Below are 23,664 nucleotides of genomic sequence, written 5' to 3'. Positions count from 1 at the left end.
TTTGAGCTCATAATTCTTCAGAACACAAGTAGAATTTTTCAGGTAACCTATAGATCTGATAATGCAGCATTATATGACTTGTACCTCTTATTTCCTTAATGTTAGAAGAGGCTGTACCATGACACACTTCTATAGGAGATAGTTGTCTCCATATACTGATTGCACAGAACACAAACACTTCTGTTACCCCACAATTAATATTAATACCTAGTATTCAAGATGATTTTTACTGCATATTGCCTCTACTGCTGCACCAAATTACACTAATTTCACACATGAGCTGATTACTTTATATGTTAATTATAGTTTTCAGATAATCTGCACCTTCTCCTCCACATATTCTGACACCTTTCATTTTCTGTTGACTGTCCCTCTTTGTTTGACAGAAATTCTTTAACCATAACACCGATTTACTTTCATCTTATTTTATAAAACCAGAATAAAGACAGTATCACATAGATTTTTACCAAATACCACTGCTGTTTTTTTATTGCCTTTTCTCCCATCCTTGTATGGTTCCATTACTTATCACCATCACAACATAATATATATAGATAACACTGGAGAAGCCGGCCGCGGTGGTCTAGCGGCTCTAGGCGCTCAGTCCGGAACCGCGCAACCGCTACGGTCGCAGGTTCGAATCCTGCCTTAGGCATGGATGTGTGTGATGTCCTTACGTTAGTTAGGTTTAAGTAGTTCTAAGTTCTAGGGGACTGATGACCACAGATGTTAAGTCCCATAGTGCTCAGAGCCATTTGAACCATTTTTGAACACTGGAGAAACCTTTTCTAAAATATTCCTATACTAAAGTACCCTGCTGTAAAAATCACATAAAAGTCAAAGATAGAATGTTTCTGATTCACTTATAAACTGCAGATAGCACAGGAGAAGAGTTTGACTACCTCAGGAACATGAAAAATGAGACAGAAGCTGGGCTAAGCATTATCGTCACATAATCGAATCCAACACAGAATGTTGTACCCGCTTTTTGCTTGTAAGTCTTACTCCTGGTCCAATACACACTCCATTCTCCTAATGAAATCAATGCTACCCATGCTCAGAAACATTTTAAACTCTCATGGATCAATATTTAAATATCTAATTGGTGATAAATAGGGTTTCAGGTTAAGAATATTCTTCAATCCAAAAATCCTGTTAGTCTTTGTGTAAACCAATTCATAAGAGCTGTTGTGGGCAATGCGTACCACTCTGTAAGGACCATGATACGCATGCAAAAACTTCTTTATCTCATCATTTACTTTGTTAGATTTTTCTTTGGTTTTGATGAGGACAAGATCACCTATTCTGAAACTAGTCAGATTCACTCCTTTGTCATGCCTTCTCTTCCTTCCTGCTGATTTCTTTTTCATCATCTCTTTAGCCAATCTGATCTTTTTGACCTGTGCTACTTCACTTCCCAGAGTGAAATCCACTTCTTCTCTGATGATGTTGCTGGGCCTCTCGTCGAACATAAGCTCACATGGGGCATATCCTGTTGATTTGTTCCATAAGTTGTTGATAATATTTTCAAAATGTCGAATATGACCAGCCCAAGCAATGTGTTTCTTACTACAGTAAGTCCTGCACAGTCTATTAATCTCCTTCGTAACCCTTTCACTCATGTTACCTTGTGGAAAATAGGTAGAAGTCTTTATGTGTTTTACGCTGTGCATTGCCATACAGTGTTCAAACCTCTCAGAAACAAATTGCAGACCATTGTCAAACAAAAGTGATTCTGGTACCCCTACATTGTAAAAGTAATCAGATGTCAACTTCTCAATTACAGTATTAGTATTTGCCTTCTTAATTGGATACAGTTTTACATATTTTGAGAATGTGTCTAAAACAACAAAAATATATTTACAACCTCCTGTAGATGCAAACACAACATTCCTAGAAGGTCAACTGCTATAAGCTCTTTAGGTTCACTAGGAAGAACAGAATGCACTAAGCCTTTTGATGGCACACCAGTTGTCTTTACTCTCTGACATTTATCACACCTTTCTAGTCTCTGCTTAACCCTTCTCACAAGTTGTTAAATATTACTGTCTCTTGTATCTTAGTTACTATTTTCTGGTCCCATAATGTCCATAACTCTCATGCAAGTAGTCAATAAATTTAACAGCATGCTGGTCAGGAAAGCACAATTTCCAGTCCTGATCATTCAAAATTTTCCTCCTAAACAATAATCCTTTATGTATAGTACAGTAGCGTTTCACCTTTGGCATGTTGTCTGAATTGTAATACTCCTTAACCAACCTTAAATTTTGGTCCTCATTCTACTCCCTTCTCATCTGCTTGCAAATTGTCCTAATAAGCTTTTCATCTTTCACTCCCTGCAAATAAAACAACCTACTTGTTCTTCATGGTTCTCACTACTGTCAGTGTGCTTCTTTCCTGCTGACATCCTAGATAATTCATCAGCCACAATATTGTCTTCACCTTTTACATACCTTACCTCCAAATCAAATTGTTGCAAATACACCTAGTTAACATTGTGTGTTTCAGCCTGCACTTCTGAAGGTAACGCAAAACCTTATGATCAGTATTCATATGGTATTATGTCCAAGCAAATAGTACTCAAACTTTTGAAAACCAAAAATAATTGCCAAAGCCTCTAATTCAGAAATGTAATAGTTATTTTCATGTGATTGTATTGTTCTGCTAGCAAAAGCAATAGTTTTGTGTTCAACCCCAATCTCAGTAGGTACTAATTGGAAAATTTCTACCCCCAAACCACAAAAACTTGTATCAGTACTCATACAGAAGGGCAGTGATAAATTTAGATGTCCTAAAATCTTACTATTTACTAATTCATTTTCCAAACTCTGAAATGCCTCTTCACACTCCTCTGTCTAATGCCAAACCACATTCTTTTTCAACAAATTACCAAGGCAAGGACAGTTAAAATGACTGATCTGATACAAACTTTTGGTAGAAGCCAAGCAAGTCAAACATACACTATGTGATCAAAAGTATCCAGACACCCCTAAAAACATATGTTTTTCATATTATGTGCATTGTGCTGCCACCTACTGCCAGGTACTCCATATCAGTGACATCAACAGTCATTAGACATCGCGAGAGAACAAAATGGGGTGTTCCATGGAACTCACGGACTTCGAACGTGGTCAGGTGATTGGGTGTCACTTGTGTCATACACCTGTACACAAGATTTCCACACTCCTAAACATCCCTAGGTCCACTGTTTCTGATGTGATAGTGAAGTGGAAATATGAAGGGACACATACAGCATAAAAGCATACAGGTCGACCTCGTCTGTTGACTGAGAGATTGCTGACAGTTGAAGAGGGTCGTAATCTGTAATAGGCAGTCATCTATCCAGACCATCACACAGAAATTCCAAATAGCATCAGGATCCACTGCAAGTACAATGACAGTTAGGCAGGAGGTGAGAAAACTTGGATTTCATGGTCGAGCGGCAGCTCATAAGGCACACATATGCCGGTAAATGCCAAACGATGCCTCGCTTGGTGTAAGGAGCGTAAACATTGAATGATTGAACAGTGGAAAAACATTGTGTGGAGTGACAAATCACAGTATACAATGTGGCAATCTGATGGCAGGGTGTGGGCATGGCAAATCCCCAGTGAATATCATCTGCCAGCATGTGTAGTGCCAACAGTAAAATTTGTAGGCGGTGATGTTACGGTGTGGTCATGTTTTTTATGGAGGGGACTTGCACCCCTTGTTGTTGTTTTGTGTGGCACTATCACAACACAGGTCTACATTGATATTTTAAGCACCTTCTTGATTCCCACTGTTAAAGAGCTATTCGGGGATGGTGATTGCATCTTTCAACATGATCGAGCACCTGTTTGTAATGCACGGCCTGTGGCAGAGTCATTACACAACAATAACATCCTTGTAATGGACTGGCCTGCACAGAGTCCTGACCTGAATCCTTTAGAACACCTTTGGGATGTTTTGTAACGCCGACTACATGCCAAACCTCACTGACTGACACTGATACCTCTCCTCAGTGCAGCACTCCATGAAGAATGGGCTGCCATTCCCCAAGAAACCTGATTGAACATACACCTGCAAGAGTGGAAGCTGTCATCAAGGCTAAGGGTGGGCCAATATCATATTGAATTCCAGCATTACCAACGGAGGGCACCACGAACTTGTAAGTCATTTTTAGCCAGGTGTCCGGACACTTTTGATCACATAGTGTAGCTTTAAGATCCTTCTTGTTCTTGGGGGTGATAAATCTGCAATAGCAGCAAGCTTTTCTGCATCAGGCTGTATACCTTCCTCATTAATCCTGTGACCCAAAAATGAGATTTCCTTCTTTACAAATTCAGATTTACTTAATTTTAGTTTCATACCTCCCCTATAAACAGCTCTCAGTACTTCATTCAAATCTTACAGTGCTTAAACCATTCTGCACTCGCTACTAGGATATCATCTACATATACTGTGATTTCTTTGGTTCATATCTCACCTAGCGCCTTGTCAACAGTGTTGATAAAAACACACATACACAGACAGACAAATTCAGATCAAATGGCAGTGCACAGTATTGATAACACCTTCGTGTAAAAGTACTGTACATGGCCTAGATTCTTTGGCCAAACTGATATTCCAGTAGCCACAAGCCTCATCAAACGAAATCAGAAACTTACATCCATGGAACTTTTGCAAAATTTCACCTATGTTAGCTGGTCTGTCACTCTCCCCTTCTATGATTTCATTTAACTTCCTGGCATTCAGAACCAACCTGACACAACCGTGTTTTTCTTCACAACCACAAGTGAGTTATTATACCTGCTGGTTGACTTTTCAATAATCCCCCATGAGACCCTCTTTTGAATTTCTTTTCTCACAGCTTCCTTTTTTGAAAATGGAATAATATAAGACTTCTTGAAAAATGGTTCATGATCCTTAAACTTTTATTTGCACTCAAAATCTTTTACCAAACCTGGCCTGTCTGAAAATGCCTTGCAGTTACTCAGGAGAATACCTTTTAATTCCTCCCTTTGATTATTTGTAATACCTCTAATATCCTCAACTCTCTCTATTATTTCCAACCTTACTCTCTCCTCCTCTTCTTCTTCCTCAGTAACCTGCACAATGATCAAAACTCTTATTGGCAAATCTAATTCAGTTTGCACACACTTGTCCATACCTTCCAAAAATGATACTTCGTACCTACTTCTGTTGCACTTGAAACGAAACTTACCACTAGCAATATCAATATTTACACACCATTTGCACAAGAAATTAATCCCAAATATTACATCAATGCTGAGTTTTGAATCACCAAGAAATTCCACTCCAACAGCTGTCCTGCCAATTCCACAGTTAATAGTACCTCTCATTTCTCTCTCTTTGGTAGCTTACCAGTAGCTCCAATAATTTTTATTCCACAAACATGCACCCATCACTAGTATGCCCTCTGTGTTCTTAATAGATTCAAAAAATGCCTGTGAAATGCCAGTCAAATCACCATCATTATCCTGTAGATACTTAATATGTATACCTTGTACACTTGCTGTTATTACAGGGCACCACATTTCCTTTTTACTTATCATGTGATCTTCTTCATACAACAAATCCTCATTAATACTCTCCCTGGAAAAACTATAATCCTGCTTACCAAAACAATTATCAGACACAGTCAAATGACAGAAAGGATGGTCCTCTTCTTCATTACTGTTATAACGTCAAGTTGAACACCTATATTTCAAACGACACAACACATATAAGTCACAGAGCAAGTTGACAAGCAAGACATGTGAACACAGTAACATTCGAATGAGCACTGAGTCCAAGTCTAGCGGCCACTGGCTGGCTGGCCGGTTAGGTGGTGCGGCTGCTGCATGGCTGGCACACAACGCCGCATGTAGAGGACGCGCGTAATTGCGCGGCGGCACTTTGAATGATCGGCGAGTCACAACACTTTTCCACCCTTTTAAATTTTTTCACTGGTCTTGACGGAGGTGGCCTGTAGATTGATAATGTCCATAGGCGTTGTTTGACTGGCCATAAAGTCTCGAGGAGGAGGCTTCCCGTACGGACGGAAGTGTCCCCGATGATAACGGGTCAAGATGACAGGAGACGTAGGGGTCAAATCTGCTAGGGCCCCTTGCACCAATCTGCCTGTTGCGGCAAGTCCAGTTGATATAACAGGAGACATGGGCGATGTGTCGGCGTCCGTAGGAGAGGGAGGCAAGTAGATTGGCTCTGCCAGATGATGGTCATCCAGTTCCTGCATGGGCACGTCTCCTGGTGGCGTCCGTTCTTGTACTGGCACCGAGATGACGGTGAGAGGGCTGCGATGTGATTAATGAGATATGCCAAGAGCCCGAGCATTAGGTAGAGCTGAAGGTGGTGAGGCAGCATTCGGATCAGGCGTTGCCAGCACACGAGGCCGAAGCTGGTCCAAATGACACACTGCCACACCCGTGTCCATCTGGATTTCATACAGGCGTCGACGGTAAGATGCGGCCCGGACTCCATTTTGGCCGCCTGCCATATCCCCATACCCAGACAAGGTCGTCGGCAGTAAACCGGCCACGCGAAGGCACCCACGGCCGTGAGGTGGAAGGCCGCTGACGATGAAGTAGCGTGTGGGGCTGTTGGCCATGTAAGAGCTCAGCCGAGCTGTGGTCACCCATGGGGGTGAAACGGTAAGAAGCCAGAAACTGGAGAAGCGCATCATCAGCAGCAGAAGAAGTCAGGAGTTTCTGCATCTGAGCCTTAAATGTGCGGACCAGTCATCCAGCCTCACCGTTTGATTGTGGATGGAATGGAGGAGCCGTGACATGCATAACACCGTGACAAGCACAAAAATCCGCAAAATCGGAAGAGGCAAATTGCAGATCATTATCAGTAACAGGAGTAGAGGGAATGGCTTCCAAAGAAAAAATGCGGGCGAGAGCACTTGTGGTTGACGCAGTGGTAGGTGACATGCAATGGACAATGAAAGGAAAGTTAGAGTAGGCGTCAATTACGAGGAGCCAATAAGTACCTAAAAAAGGTCCTGCGAAGTCAGCATGAATGCACTCCCAGATCATCTCAGGTGAAAGCCACGGTGACAAAGATGACTTCGGGGCGGCGGCCTGTGATGCACAAGGGCCGCAGGCAGCGACCATGTGTGCTATTTCAGAGTCGATGCCAGGCCAGTACACATGACAGCGCACCAGAGATTTTGTGCGAAACACACCCCAGTGCCCTTGGTGAAGGAGGCACAAGACTGAAGCACGCAAAGACGCAGGTACCACAACACGCGGTGAAGCATTGTTGGTGGAAAGGAGGATAACACCATCCCTAGCCATGAGGCGGTAGCGCAAAGCGTAGTAGTTCCGCAATGGGTCAGAAGTCTTAATGGATGGACAATCTGGCCAACCCTTCTGAATGCAGCGTAAAACCCAGGAGAGGGTAGGATCAGAACCCGTAGCCGCCGCCAGCCAGTCGCCTGTGATGGGGAATCCGTCCACAACCCGCTGCTCGGCAACATCCACGTGGAAACACAAAAGTTCATCCCTGTCGAATGCCAGATCAGGACCCATGGGAAGGCGAGACAGTGCATCAGCATTCGCATGTTAAGCCGTCGGTCGGAAATGAATCTCATAATTGAAACAAGACAAGTAAAGAGCGCAACGCTGGAGGCGGTGTGCAGCCTTGTCGGGAAGTGACAATGATGGATAAAACAAGGAAACAAGCAGTTTGTGATCCGTAACAAGGTGAAATTTAGATCCATAGAGAAAAACACCAAACTTATGAAGAGCATAAATAATGGCCAAAGCTTCTTTTTCAATTTGAGAATACTTTTGTTGGGCATCTGTGAGTGTTTTGGAGGCATAAGCAATGGGTTGTTCAGAGCCGTCTGAAAAACAGTGCGAAAGGACTGCACCGACCCCGTATAGAGAAGCGTCCGTGGCAAGAACAAGATGTTGGCCAGGTCGATATGTAACCAGGCACGGGGCCTGTTTCAGCATAGTCTTCAATTTCTGGAAAGCTGCATCACATGACGCGGACCAGTGAAAAGGTATGTTTTTATGCAACAGGTGATGCAACGGCTGAGCCACCAAAGCAGCAGACGGTAAGAACTTGTGATAGTATGCTATTTTCCCAAGGAAGGCCTGCAGTTCCTTAACAGATGTAGGGCGAGGAAGGGCATTGATCACAGCGACAGTTTGCTGAAGCGGACGAATACCATCCCAAGAGAGTTGAAACCTCAAGTACGTGATAGATGCCTGAAAAAATTGTGATTTCTGAATATTACACTTAAGACCGGCAGTCTGTAAGACATGAAAAAGTGTGCAGAGATTTTGAAGACGTTCTTCAGTGGTGGAGCCAGTGACAACAATGTCGTCCATGTAATTGATACACCCAGGGACAGGGAGCAATAATTGTTCCAAGAATCACTGAAAGAGAGCAGGGTCGCCAGTAACCCCGAATGGCAAGCGTTGGTATTGATAGAGGCCGAAAGGTGTGTTAAGGACCAGAAACTGCCAGGAAGCAGCGTCGAGAGGAAGTTGATGATAAGCTTCTGACAGGTCAGTTTTAGAAAAATACTGGCCTCCAGCAAGTTTAGTGAACAGTTCTTCAGGTCGGGCCATAGGGTAAGTGTCGATGAGGCATTGAGCATTTACAGTGGCCTTGAAATCGCCACAGAGGCGAATATCACCATTGAGCTTAGCAACGACAACGACAGGAGAGGACCACTCACTGGAAGTGACAGGAAGCAAGACCCCTGAAGTAGTGAGATGATCCAGCTCCCATTTTACCTAACCACAAAGGGCCACAGGAATGGGCCAAGCCCGAAAAAACTTAGGCCGAGCAGTGGGTTTGAGCGTGATATGAGCTTCAAAGTCGTTTGCACGGCCTAAGGGACGAAAATGTCGTTGACAAGTAATCCAATTGAGCATAAGGAATAGGATCAGAGACGATATTGACAGAGTCATCTATGGAGAACGCAAAAATGTGAAAGGCATCGAAACCAAAATGATTCTCTGCATTGCTCTGGTTGACCACAAATATGGGAACAGTGCGAACGACGGATTTGTAAGAGACCTCAGCATTAAATTGTCTTAAGAGAGAAATCTTCTGTTTATTGTACGTCCGTAATTGCCGAGTGACAGGTGATAGGAGTGGAGAACCCAACGGAAGATACGTCTGAGAATTAATTATAGTGGCAGCAGAACCGGTATCCACCTGCATGTGAACATCCCGACCAAGGATTTGGACAGTGAGGAATAACTTCCCTGAAAGGGAAGAAGTGCAATTGACAGACAACACAGATCCAGAATCAGCATCATGTTCATGAACATCATGTATGCGGTCGGATTTGCAAACGGAAGACACATGACCTTTCCTTTTGCAATTGTGACACACAGCCCAACGTTGGGGACAATCCTCGTGTGAATGTTTTGTAAAACACTGCAGACATGAAAGAAGTTGCCGGGGGTTTTGCTGCAGTTTCTTAGTGGGTTGTTTACGGTTAGGCCAAGGCTGCGCCTGGGAGGGCACTGCGGCCACATCAGCCAGCGGGGACGTGCCGCACACGTCGTCAACAGCGCACAGAGATTGTATTTCCCCGACGTCACACCACGCCTCTATTTGCGCCCCAGCAATAGGACTTCATCTAGAGTCGTATTTGCCAACTGAAGGGCATGTTGTTGAACTTCTTTGTTGGCCATGGAAGCAGCAAGGATTCTTTGTGAACGTCAGTAACAAATTGACACCGTGAAGTTCAGCAGCCCAAGCGCGATAGGATTGATGCGGTTGTTTTTGATAACGATAAAAGGCAACACGAGAGGCTACCACATGCATTTTCTTTTGAAAATAGACAGACAGAAGGGAGCATATTTCAGCAAAGGACAAAGATGCAGGATCTTTCAAAAGAGCCAATTGCGACAACAACTGATACATTTGAGGTGAAATCCAGGAAAGGAACAGAGACTTACATGTTTGTTCATCTGTGACATGAAATGCCAAGAAGTGCTGTCGAAGACGTTTTTCATAATCAGACCAGTCTTCCACCGTCTCGTCGTAAGGAGGAAAAGGAGGTATAGCCAACGACGAGAAACGCCAGGCATTTGACGCCACGACGAAATCGCGAATCACCGATGTTAGAAGCGTTTGTTGTTCAATGAGACCTTGTAACAGTTGCTCGACAGTAGCCATGGAAACCTGTGGGTCAACGATGAAAAGGAAAAATCCACTACCTCATCACCAATTGTTATAACGTCAAGTTGAACACCTATATTTCAAACGGCACAACACATATAAGTCACAGAGCAAGTTGACAAGCAAGACATATGAACACGGTAACATTCGAATGAGCACTGAGTCCAAGTCTAGCGGCCACTGGATGGCTGGCCATTTAGGTGGCACGGCTGCAGCATGGCTGGCACACAGCGCCGCATGTAGAGGATGCGCGTAATTGCGCAGCGGCACTTTCAATGATCGGCGAGTCACAACAATTACCACACTCTAACTCTCCACTAGGCCTAATATTATCCTCCTGTATTCTTTCTGTACTTAACACACTGCCATCACTATCAATGATAAATTGAAGTACCTTGTCCATAGCACTACTGGATTCATCATTGCTATCATCATTACAACTACTGTCAGAATCAGACCCACTGTCACCATAATTGCCCTCAAATACATGGCTCATTAGTTGATTCTTGTTTCCAGCATTAGATCACAAAGCAAAACACCTGAATTCTTTATGTCCTCTTAAAAACTTATCATCCATTTTGACACTTTGGACATCCTGAGCAACAGCAACAGCATCACTTAATTTTATTGTAGTAACTTCCTCCTCTCTTTTTACAGGATAAACATTGCTACACACCATCATTCAACATCTCACTAGAATTAGAATTTACACTCATCTTACTACTATCATTTACATTACCCTTACCTGTGATTACAGCACATTTATATGCATGTGGCTCTTCATCACTGCCTGCTCTAGTGTGAGCCAGAACTGGAGCATTTTCTAGTTTAAATGGTTTACCGTCTTCTCCTCCAGTTCTGTTCCTTGACTTTCTCCTACCATTTCTGTGCACATTCTGGCTATCCTCCACCCAATCATTTCTTGAATTTCTACAACAATTAGTTCTGTTCATCCTATTTACCCGAAACTCTCTCCCTGGTTGATTATTATCACCAAAATTCCTCCTATGGTCTTCCACTGAGAGCCTCACCCTCTCCACTTTATCAACATAATTAAAAAAATCACTAATATTACCCCTAGGGACAGGTACAAGCAAATCTCTAACTTTCTGAGGCAACTTAGTTTCCAAGTCCATAATTATTGATTCACTACCTAGCTCTTTGTCCAAATATTTCAGTTTGCTTATCCAAAACTGACAGAAACCTTTCACAGTACCCTTCCTAGAGCCAAATCTCTCCCATCCCCAAAATTCACTCAAAATTCCCATCTGCTTCTCTTTCATTGAAAAAGGCTTTCTTAAAGCTATTCCACAAAGTACAACTATCAGCTACCTGAGCTGCGCTTCCATAAACACCCCCTTTCAAAAAACCTCCTGCAAACGGCATTTTCTCTTTGTCATTCCATGTTTCAGGCAAATCATTAAATTTCCTAATTAAATACAGTTGCTGCACTTCCCCATATGGTTCAAAATCATTAAATTTTTTACAACTAACAAATGAAGGACTGTTTGGCATACTAAACACTCTATGCTTTAGATTTTGTACCTCTTCCATCTTTTACCCCTTTCAGCCAATCTTGAATCTACATTTTTATTTACTTTTACCAGTTTTTCCTCTACCACTACCACACACTTGGTTTCTATCTCCGTTTACAAATCATTTTTAATCTGATTGATTTGATTCTCAAGTTTTAACCCTATTTTCAGCACAACATTTCCTGGCTGCTTTGTCTTCATCTTTACACTGTTCCTCAGAAGCCTCCACCCTCCTACTTTAGTCATCACAAAGTTTCTTTCTCTCTTCTACACATATACTACTCATTAATGTTAGTTTCTCATTAGTATTCTGTACTACTTTCTTTGTCTTTTCATCATGATCTTTCACTACTGACTCAACCTTCTTATTTAATTCTGAAAGATTAGAACTGGCCACCTTAATTTCCTTTTTAATTTTTTTTAAGCTAGCCATGTCAGTTTTAATGCTATCAGTTTTATTTTCCACCCTACTAATGTCTGATTTCATACTCATACCACTCAAACTACTCGTAATTTACCTTAACATTGCTTCCAATTTTCCATCTGCCATAAACTTTTGCCTTTGCTGTCTTTTGCTACTAGATTCTTCCTCCTCAGCCTTAACAATTTCACACGCTTCAGTACTGTTTTCGTCCATTTTGCTCACATCATCACAAAATGCAGATGACACTTTTATCATCTCATCTACAATATGACTTTTGACCCTATCATTCAGAGTTACATTCATTTATGATTTATAACCACTATCAGCTATCGAATCAGTCCCCATTAAGTCTATCTGATAATTTAAAAACTTAAACTCTACTACTTTGTTACCAATCACATCACTCCCATATTGTCTTGTTCATTAAGGTCACTCATTATGTAGCACTTAATATAAAATGGCTTTTGCTATGAATTACCTTATTTCTATTCACTCATCTCCTGCTGCTGCTGCTGCTGTGGTTACTCCCACTCATCCAAAACCCTCTTGTTTACATCAGGTGGGTTGACTCCAGCTGGTATGCTGACTGGCTGCTGCAGCTGTTCTTCATAATGGCTGCTCCGACAAGCTTGATTCCAGGATGGCTGCTGTGTCTAACATTTGTAATGGTTGCCTCCATAACCTTGGCCAACGATCTTTTGTTGCTATGCCGTGTTGTTTATGCTTCCTATCGCATTACTTGTTGACGCGCAATCAAACTTCCAGAATACTGTAATTACTTTTCACTGTCAATTAGTCTGTTCACTGTTCTCAATAACACTGGTGCCACAATTACTTTAAATTCAGTCACTCCATTCAATCTGCACTGTTCACTGTTCAAAGTTTGCAAATCCTTGTTTATTGTGTCCAAATACAATATTCCTCACCTGAAAGGGCACCATATGTGATGTTCACCTGACTTACTTCTTCGTTGATAGTCCTTGGTGTCGACGTACTGCATTGTTATACTGGCTGAAAAATAGGGATTGACTGTTGTAAATGATGTAGCCAACAGTGCACAATTGTGTTTCACAGTTCTTTACTTTCACTGTTCACAACCCCCCAATATTATACAATTATATTGCCAGTTCACTATTGGTAAATGTCGATATGCCTCATTAATAGGTTGCAGACAACATCAGCATACTGCTACAATAGTTTGCTGTTGAATATCTGTTGTTGTTATGGTCTTCAGTCCAGAGACTGGTTTGATGCAGCCCTCCATGCTACTCTACCCTGCGCAGGCTTCTTCATCTCCAAGTACCTATTGCAACCTACATCCTTCTGAATCTCCTTAGTGTATTCATCTCTTTGTCTCCCTCTAAAATTTTTACCCTCCACGCTGCCCTCCAATACTAAACTGGTGAACCCCTTATGCCTCAGAAAATGTCCTATCAACCGAACCCTTCTTCTAGTCAAGTTGTGCCTCAAATTTCTCTTCTCCTCAATTCTATTCAGTACCTCCTCATTAGTTACGTGGTCTACCCATCTGATCTTCAGCATTCTTCTGTAACACCACATTTCAAAAGCTTTTATTCCCTTCTTGTCTAAACTATTTATCATCCATGTTTTAGTTCCATATAAATACTCTCAGAAAAGACTTCCTGGCCCTTAAGTAGCTATGAGCAGTAAAAACCTAACCACACAGTTCACAGTTCTTGCAGAATGATACAGTACATGTGACACTATTTTTCAAATAAATTAAACATACATTGTTACTAATTGTTCTAACACAAGGCCTATTTGTGTTATACTTATTCCACTGTTAACTTGATGCGTTATTGTTAATCTAACCAGTACATGTTTCATGTATGAAAATTGGCAGTGGACTGACTGTCTCGGGACCAAAAATTGGTCCTTTATACATCCTCACAATATTAGGCACTGAAAGTAATACACTGTTTGATGTTTAAGTTACAGAAATTACAGTTAAAACATAACTCATTCAATTAACTGAATACATTAAGAAACTCCTTCCTTTTAACAGTTCCTTCTACCACAAAGGTTAGGCTGAACTAATTGTTTAAATAATGAAACTAACAGATATAGTTATTCAAACTATACTTTTGACAAACCTGGTAATTATTTTGGATGTAATAACAGGATGGCTTTGCTAATATGTTTTCGAATAGAGCTAAATAAATACGTTAAGAATCCTAGTAGTTCTTTTTCCAAATGTTTATAATTAGTACAAAATTTACATATGTTTATAAGTCAACAATATAATCTAAGTCACAAAACAATTACTGATTTCACCCTATAGTGATTTGTAGCAAAAGATATTAACTAGGAATAGCCAAATAAATTAGGAAATAAATTACATACACAAAACTAAGCACAAAATTAGGCCTTGTGCTATATTCCTTAAGCTTGAGGGCCAAACTTTCTCTTCTATGAAAATGCAGATTATTCTCATGCAGGTTAATGGTAATTAGGCAAAAATTAATTTAAGGAGGCAGATGGCAAAACAAGAGGGGAAGTAAAGAAATCCCAGCTTGCTTCGCCACACAGGGACTGTTACTTTTTTATGAAGACTCCAAAGAAACCCACAAAGATATTTTCCATGCAATAAAGAACGTTACAGAATCTAGTAGCTTTTATCTGAATCAAGTAAGTGCATACAGTGCTGACAATTCTCCAGTGAACTATGGCGAGAAGATTTTTTTTTTTTATCTTACTGAAAAATGAAAATCCATCCGTTTTGATAGCTAATTATAACTGCCATGTCATAAATAGTACTTTAAAACATGGTGTTAAAACATTGCATTGTGATGCAGAGGCATTAGTTCTCAAAACCTACAGTGAATTTGGTTCTGCTGCATCAAATGCTCAGAGTTTATGGAGATCGAGTTGAAGGAAATATTGTGACTCTGTACAAGATGGCTCTCACTACTTCCTGCAGTTGACAGAAATGTATGCTGATGGCTTGAAATCAATTCTTATTTTATTTCAAAGAATGAAGAATACTTTTCAAGACTGATTTGGCAGTTTGTGATGTCAAATGGGGAGCATGATTCTGAAGGAACTTTACATTCACTTCCTGCATGTTATCTATGTTTTCTGAAGCATATTTTGGCCCTGTTTGAAACTGTTGTTAGAAAACTGAAAAATACCTGTTACTTCTGTTGAGCTGGACAGAATAATACGGGACCTTAAAGCAAGCCAGAAGGCAGGAGACAAGACAGATTCTTAGGGAGCAAAGCTCATGAAATTGTGGAAGGAACACTAAAATCACAGAGATCGAGTTTTGAAAATGTTGCTCACTCTTTTTAGTCACATTGCGTTTGTTATTTGTCCTATAACTATGACTTTTCTGAGAACAATGTGTTCAACCTGTTTACAAGTTTTTCACTTACAGAAGAAGAAGATATTCATCTCCAATGGTGCTGTATTTTAATGGTTACCTGCAAACTGAATCTCAACCTGGGTGAAGATCAGTTATACAATCAATTCTGTGATTTCTAGACTACATATGGGGGAACTGATAAAAGTATAACAAAGACCAAATTTGGGGATATTATAAGCAGCAGACACAACTTACAATCCCCAATTGCTTTAGGTTTTACATATTTTCAGTTACTATGAGTAACTCATTTGCTGGAAGAATCATCTGTATGATGAAGAACCAGTGATCAAAAGAAAGAAAGAAAGCATATGTCCATAGCCTTAGTAAGAGGAGAGCTTGAAGCTTCAATCTTCAAATAAAGGTGAACTTTCCTGAAAGTTGTGGTGGATTTTTGAATTTTCTTAAAGAGCAGGGGGCAGGAGAAAGGGTGGGGGGAGGGGGGGGGAGGGGAGAGACAGTGCAAATCTACTGAAAGCAGCAAAGACCAACACAAAATATGCATTAAAAACTACAAAACAGTAATCATGTTACTTTTGGGCCTTTTCTTCAAAATTTGTCTCTCTCTTTTTTATCTGATCTTTGAACTGAACTTATTCTATTGCCTGTAAATGTTTATTTAAAAATTCATTTTACGTTTAAACAACAAATCCATACATTACAAAGAAGAATGGAATGGAGAAGATTTTCTTTTTATTTGTGTGTTAACACAATATTAAAATTAAATTTTGATATGTTAAGAAACTATAGGTACCATACAACAAATTGGTTATATTACTTATATTTGTAGTAAACTGTTAGCATTTTATTTATTCTGTGCAACTGAGAAGTTGTCCAGCCCAGGGTTTCTGGAAAAGTGGCATCCCTAACTCCATATAACTGTCAAGGCATTTGTGGTCTGAACCACAGTATGGGGTCTTACAATATCCTGCTGAAGTATGCCATTTTGTGCCCTGGTCATAAATGGTATGGTATGACAGCAGGTTGGCTTTGGCATTATTGTCACACACTGGCAAGTATATCAGACATGCTGTCACATGCAATAGCTCCCCACACCATGATTCCATGAGTTGGAGACGTATGGATATTGAAAATCATCACTTTCTGTGACCTTTCAACAAGTCATCAACAAACAGGTTGCCAGCAGTCTGCTGACCACAAGCAGAAGCAAGCCTTATTGCTTAATACCTCAGAATGCCACTGAATATCACAGCTGACTCTTTTTCTACTCCATAAAAGTGTGGTATAGCATCAGCAGTAAAAGACACCAGGTAATTTGAGTTCTCAACCCAGTTTCCAGTAATCTGTTCCTGATCGTTAGGGGTGACACAGTGCCTATACCACTGCCCAGATTTAAGCTGTTGTCATCCGTCCATTCCTCAGAGCTAGCTGAATAGTCCTATGATCTTCTCATGGTGTAGTCCTATTGTAAGGCCTGAACCTACTCTTCTTGGCAATATTGTTGCCCTGAGTCCATCTCGTCAATGTTAATGATTCAACAATCCTCAAAGTTCAAAAGATGGTGATAAGCTTCATGTGTACATCACCTGGACATGCTGTGTTGGAATCTCCAGCTGAAAGTTTGCTGTGACATTAGAAACAGCTAACAGCAATCACATGCACCATTCATCATCAGTTGGAACGCCCTTTTTTCTGTACCAAAAACGCAGTTTGCAACCACAGTAAATACTGGGAGAGCACTTTGTGCTTGTGTGAGATTGAATGTGACCTCATTAAATTGGTGCCAGAGGAGAAAAGCAACAGAGCTGCATGCTTCCCCTTCTACACTGTGTCTGCCTGCAATGAAATCCCCACCAGTACCATTGTCCCTCCCCTGCTCAGGCATAAGCCAATTGTTCACACTCCAAGCAAATATTTATTTGAAAGAACTAATATATTTTTCATCCATTCCTTTAGTGCTTCTTATAAATGTTTGGTCCTTACTTTTTAAACGTGTGAGATAAGAAAGGAAGATTCATATTAATGTTAACAATGGAAAATCCAGGATGGAATTTAACAACATTATGAAAAGGATAGTTGCTACTCATCATATAGTGGATGCTGAGACACAGATAGGCATAACAGAAAGACTGTCAGAGAGTGAACTTTCGGCCAACTAGGCCTTCATCAAAGACAGATACCATACATGCACATACTCACGCAACATTTGTATGAGTTTGTGTGTGTATGTTGTCTGTCTCTGATGAAGGCCCTGTTGGCTGAAAGCTCACTATCTGACAGTCTCTTTGTTGTCCCTATCTGCGACTCAGCATCCCCACTATATGGTGAGTGGCAACTATCCTTTTCACAATATTGTCTATTAAGTCACAATGATGCATGCTCACAAATTGGAAATAAAGTGTTAACTTACTAACAACATTATATATGAAGACATAATATAATTGCATTGAATATAAAATGTTTCAGTGACATTTCATTTCTTTCAATAGCGAATTGTGGTGGCCTGCTGGGACTGTTCCTGGGATTCAGTGTCCTCAGCCTCATCGAATTTATATACTTCCTCACAGCACGAGCATTGTGTTACTTTTCATAATGTTCATAAAGAAACCTGCTTCAAAGAAATACTGCAGTAAAATATCTGTCAGAAATGTATTCAAAATTTGATATTAAAGAGCAAACATTTTTTCAAGGAAAATAATGCCACAGAATTACTCATGCCCCCTCTCACTCCTGCATCATTACACATTGTTTTCCTCTGGCTCCACAAACAATTTTCCTTCCAAGATTTCTATATCTAAACTGTCACCTTTTCATTAGCAACTTACAAGACTGGAAAACAACTACAAAAGTTTGCCTTCTAGCTCAAATACTCTGCTCAAGAATTGCAGGAGGAGGAGGAGGTCTACTTGGAAAAGGTTGGGAGATAAAAGTAGATTTCAGTTAGAGTACATCATACTCAGGCAGAGATTCCAAAATCAGCTATTGGATTGTAAGGCCCAGGAGCAGATGTAGACTCAGATCGCTATTTAGTAGTGATGGAGAGTAGACTGAAGTTTAAGAAAGTAAGTAGGAAGAAACAATACACAAAGAAGTAGGGTATGGAAGTACTAAGGGATGAAGAGATATGCTTGAAGTTCTCTAAGGCTATAGATACTGTGATAAGGAATAGCTCAGTAGGCAGTTTGGTTGAAGAGGAATGGATATCCCTAAAAACAGCAGTCGCAAAAGTTGGAGAGAAAAATGAAGGAAGAAGGAAGGTAATTGCTGCAACTGCAACTTCAGTTGATCGATGAAAGAAGATATTATAAAAATGTTTTGGAAAATTTGGGAATACAAAAATACAAGTCACTTAGGAATGAAATGAGTAGAAAGTGTAGGAAACCTAAGGATAAATGGCTGCAGGAAAAATGTGAAGAAATCAAAAAAGAAATGATTGTCAGAAGGACTGACTCAGCACATAGGAGGGTCAAATCAATTTTCAGTGAAATTTAAAGCAAGGGTGGTAACATTAAGAGTGCTATATGAATTCTATTTTAAAATGCAGAGGAGAGAACAGATGGGTGGAAAGAATAGATTAAAGGCCTCTATGAGTGGGAAGACTTGTCTGATGACGTAACAGAAGAAGAAAGAGGAGTCGATGTAGAAAAAATAGGGGATGCGGTATTAGAATCAGAATTGAAAAGAGCTTTGGAGGACTTAAGATCAAATAAGGCAGAAGGGATGGATAACATTCCATCAAAATTTCTAAAATAATTGGGGAAGTGGCAACAAATCGGCTATTCATGCAGGTGTGTAAAATGTATAAGTCTGGCGAAATACCATCCGAATTTTGGAAAAATATCATCCACACAATACCGAAGATTGCAAGAGCTGACAAATGCAAGAATTATTGTGCAATCAGCTGAGCAGCTCATGAATCCAAGTTGCTGACAAGAACAATATATAGAAGAATGGAAAACAAAATTGAGGATGTGCTAGATGATGATCACTCTGGCTTTAGGAAAGGTAAAGACACGAGAGAGGCAATTCTGACGCTGCAGTTGATAATGGAAGAAAGACTAAGAAAAAATCAAGACATGTTCATAGGTTTTCTCAACCTGGAGAAAGCTTTCAACAATGTCAAATGGTGCATGGTGCAAGATGTTTGAAATCTCGAGGAAAACAGGGATAAACTGTAGGGAGAGATGGGTAATATAAACATGTGGAAGAGCCAAGAGGGAAAAATAAGAGTGGAAGGCCAAGAACAAAGTGCTTTGATTAAAAAGGGTGTAAGACAGGAATGCAGTCTTTTGCCCCTACTGTACAATCTATACATCAAAGAAGCAATGATGGAAATAAAAGAAAGGTTCAAGTATGGAATTAAAATTCAAGGTGAAAGGATATCAATGATAAGAGATTCACTTACGACATTGCTATCATCAGTGAAAGTGAAGATGAATTTAATGATCTGTTGAATGGAATGAACAGTTAATGAGTACAGAATATGGACTGAGAGTAAACTGAAGAAAGAAGAAATTAATGAAAAGTAGCACAAATGAGAGCAATGAAAAACTTAACATCAGGATTGATGGGCACAAAGTAGATGAAGTTAAGGAATTCTGTTACCTAGGCAGCAAAATAACCAATGATGGACAGAGTCAGTGGGACTCAAAAGCAGACTATCACAGACAAAAAGGGAATTCCTGCCAAGGGAAGACTGCTAGAATCAAACATATGTCTTTATTTTGGGGAAGACATTTCTGAGAATGTACATTTGGAGCACCGCAGTGTATGGCAGTGAAACATGGACTGTGGAAAAACCAGAACAGAATAGAACTGAAGCATTTGAAATGTTGTGCTACAGACAAATGTTGAAAATTAAGTAGAATGATAAGGTAAGGAATTAGGAGGTTCTCACCAGAATCAGAGAGGAAAGGGTTAAGACATCAGGGAATAACTTCCATGGACTAGAGGGTGCTGTACAGGGTAAAAACTGTAGAGGAAGACTGAGACTGGAATACATTTAGGATGTAGGTTGCAACGGCTACTCTGAGATGAAGAGGCTGACACAGCAGATAAATTTGTGTCGGGCCACATCAAACAAGTCAGAAGACTGATGACTCAGGAAAAGGGGGAGGGGGGATGAGGGAGAATCAGAAAGCTTAAATTATATCAGGGAATTACAGAACCACTGCAAGAAGATATTCCCACTTGGCAATGGTTGAGGTCCTTGGAAAACTTGGTGCAGTCATCTGAAGAGCTTACCATTACTCAAAAGAAGGCGAGACAAAAACTGTGGCAGAAGGAAACACTTTAAAACCTCTCGTCGTGAAAGTATTTGTTATTAGTAATTTTTTTTAGAACTATAAACTGTTAGGAAGTTGCATCTCCAAGGCAGGATGACAACAGCAGTTCTGTTATGCTTTCCGGTACTTGCTGGCTGGGCAATTATTCCATGCTAAGAAATTCCACCTTGGAGAAGCAGGCTGTGTCACAGAGAAAAAAGACATGCCACGACAGTCTTGCTTATGTCAGAAAAGAAAGAAAAGCTTAATTCTGTCATGTATATTGTACAGAACTGTCATTCATGAACATTATGCAGGATTTATCAGATAGATGTATGCTCATGAATTGTAAATGCTTTGTAATTGCTTATGATATTGTACATGAAGATTTCACATAATTGTGTTGAGTAGAAGAGCTTTTGTTTTCTTTGGTAGAGAGAGTTGGAAATTACCCACCCTGACAGCAGTGCATATTAAAGCGTCACTTCCAGGACAGGGAGGAGTGCCAGCCCCTGATCAATTATACTCAGCAGATTAACGATGAGGATCAGTGTGTCGGCCAGCCTGGATGTAATTTTTAGGTCGTTTTCCACATCCCACTGAGTGAATATTGGGCTGGTACCTCAGTTACATGATTCACAAATATTTAGAAAACTTTTGGTCACTTTCACAAGAAAAACATGACACACTCACAGTTTGGGGTACAAATATCCTGTCCCAGAGGAGGGCAGGGGGTGGAGGGAATTAATGGGTTCTGATTGGAATGGTATCCATCCATCACTTAAACTAACCATGTCAAATATGTTAATAAACATAGTGACCCTAAACAAATGTGGGAAAAGGTACAAGAAAAAGAAAAGGCATAGAGAGAGTAGAGAATTGATTAGAGCTTCCAGATTCCAGCCCAGGAAAATTGGAATGGTGAAGAAGTCCACATCAAGAATAATGACAAGGTTTGTCTGATTAGTATTTCAAGAAGCAGCAGTTAAGTGTAATAGCACTGGTGACCTGAATATACACGTTGCTTCAGATATAAGGAAACATTTTAAGGCTAATGCACAATTAAAGCTGGCTGACATCACATTTGCTAGGGAAGATATGACCAGGGGTCTGACAGTTGACGGACAACATGGGGAAATGGGCCATCAGTACAGATGTTGTTAACTGTAAACGTAGACAAGAATAAACCAGCTACCACTGCTTTCATGCCCTCTGTTTCTTGTACAGCCTCATGCAGGTCATAGAAAGTACTGCAGGAGTTACAAATTTCTGGAAACATGTAATCTGAAGACACAAGTTACATCTTACATCTTTTATTTCCACCTGTAAATGTGTCTGCATTAAGGAAACCATATCTAAGTCACAAAGTAGGATTTTGCTTAGTGAGTAATAATCACTGTGAGTATGAAATACACTATCTGTTCAAAAGTATCTGGACACCTATTAGTGGACCCTTTGTCCTTACAATAGCTTCATCTCAGCGGAGAACACTTTCAATGAGTTACATGAAATGTATTCACACCTGCAATTATGGACAGCTGTCAGCTGTATAATGGAACGACAACAATGAAAATTTGTGCTTCACCGAGACTCAAACCCAGATTTCCCACATATTGCAAGCAGTCTCCTTACCATCTGGCTATCCAAGCACAACTCAAAGCCAGACCCAAACGTCCATATGTTGTCAATCATGTGTCTACAACCTCTACTCATACATCCATTGTTATATTCCTGTACAGAGGAGACATTTTACTTAAAAGTTGCTTGCCCAGTGTCAGCAGATAAATATGATGTTGCAGTGACTGTGTTATTCTGAATTACAATGCACTATTCCTTTGGAGGTGCATGCATATATGAAGGAATAGGTACTGCCGTGACTACAGTCATTATGAAATACATGAAATGTATTCACAGTTGTGAATATGAACAACCATCAGCTGTATAATGGAATGATGACAATGAAAATTTGTGCCGGACCAGGACTCAAATCCAAATTTCCTGCTTATCGTGAGCAGTCACCTTACCATTTGGCTATCTGAGCACATCTCAGAGCCAGACCCAAACTTCCATATGTCATCAACCATGCATCTACAACCTGTACTCATACACCCATTATGTATATTCCCGTACAGGGGAGACATTTTACTTGAAAGTTGCTTGCTCGGTGTCAGCAGATAAATGCAATATTGCAGTGCTTGTGTTATTCTGTATTATGATGCAATGTTCCTTCATAATTCAGAATAACACAGGTGCAGCAATATTATATTTATCCGTTGACATCAGGCAGGTGACTTTCAAGTAAAATCTCTCCCCTGTACGGGAATATACATAATGGATGTACGAGTACATGATGTAGACACGCAGTTGATGACATATGGAAGTCTGGGTATGGTTGTGAGTCATGCTTGGATAGCCAACTGGTAAGCTGACAGCTCGCAATAAGCAGCAAATCAAGTTTGAGTCCTGGTCTGGCACAAATTTTCATTGCCATGATTCCATTATACAACTGACAGTTGTCCATATTCACAACTGTGAATACATTTCATGTATTTCTTTATGGCTGTAGTCACCACAATGCCTTTTCCTTCAGACATACATGCATGTCCAAAGGAAAATTGCATCATACTCCAGAATAACACAGGCACTGCAAGTTGTCTGAATGTCTGTCGAGGAATGGTAGCTCATTCTTCCTCAAGAGCCAAAATTAGAGAAACTAGTGATGTTAGATGTTGGGGTCAGCACAAAGCTGACATTCTAACTCAACTGACAGATGTTCCATTGCATTCCGGTCAGGACTCGGGACAGGCCAGCCCATTTCAGAGATGCATTGTCATCCTGATACAAACAGTTATCATCTCAAAACTGTTCCTCTACTGCACTCAGTACAAAATGCTGTATTTAGCATTTTCTTAAGCATAATAAGGGGACCATACCCTA

General features: G+C 40.4%; 1 protein-coding gene across 1 annotated transcript in view; it reads left to right on the top strand.

The window, feature by feature from the left end:
* The window catches only part of LOC124798546 (pickpocket protein 28-like), a 276,442-nt gene extending 258,306 nt beyond the window's left edge, over positions 1-18,136 (top strand). The window contains exon 11 of the mRNA XM_047261997.1: positions 17,953-18,136. Coding sequence (XP_047117953.1) covers positions 17,953-18,056 — 104 coding nt within the window. The 3' untranslated portion in view covers positions 18,057-18,136. The remainder of the gene's footprint in view (positions 1-17,952) is intronic.
* The last annotated feature ends 5,528 nt before the right edge of the window (positions 18,137-23,664 follow it).

Source organism: Schistocerca piceifrons, chromosome 5, assembly GCF_021461385.2.
Source record: "Schistocerca piceifrons isolate TAMUIC-IGC-003096 chromosome 5, iqSchPice1.1, whole genome shotgun sequence".
NCBI lineage: Eukaryota > Metazoa > Arthropoda > Insecta > Orthoptera > Acrididae > Schistocerca > Schistocerca piceifrons.
This window is presented reverse-complemented; position numbering and strand designations above follow the sequence as displayed.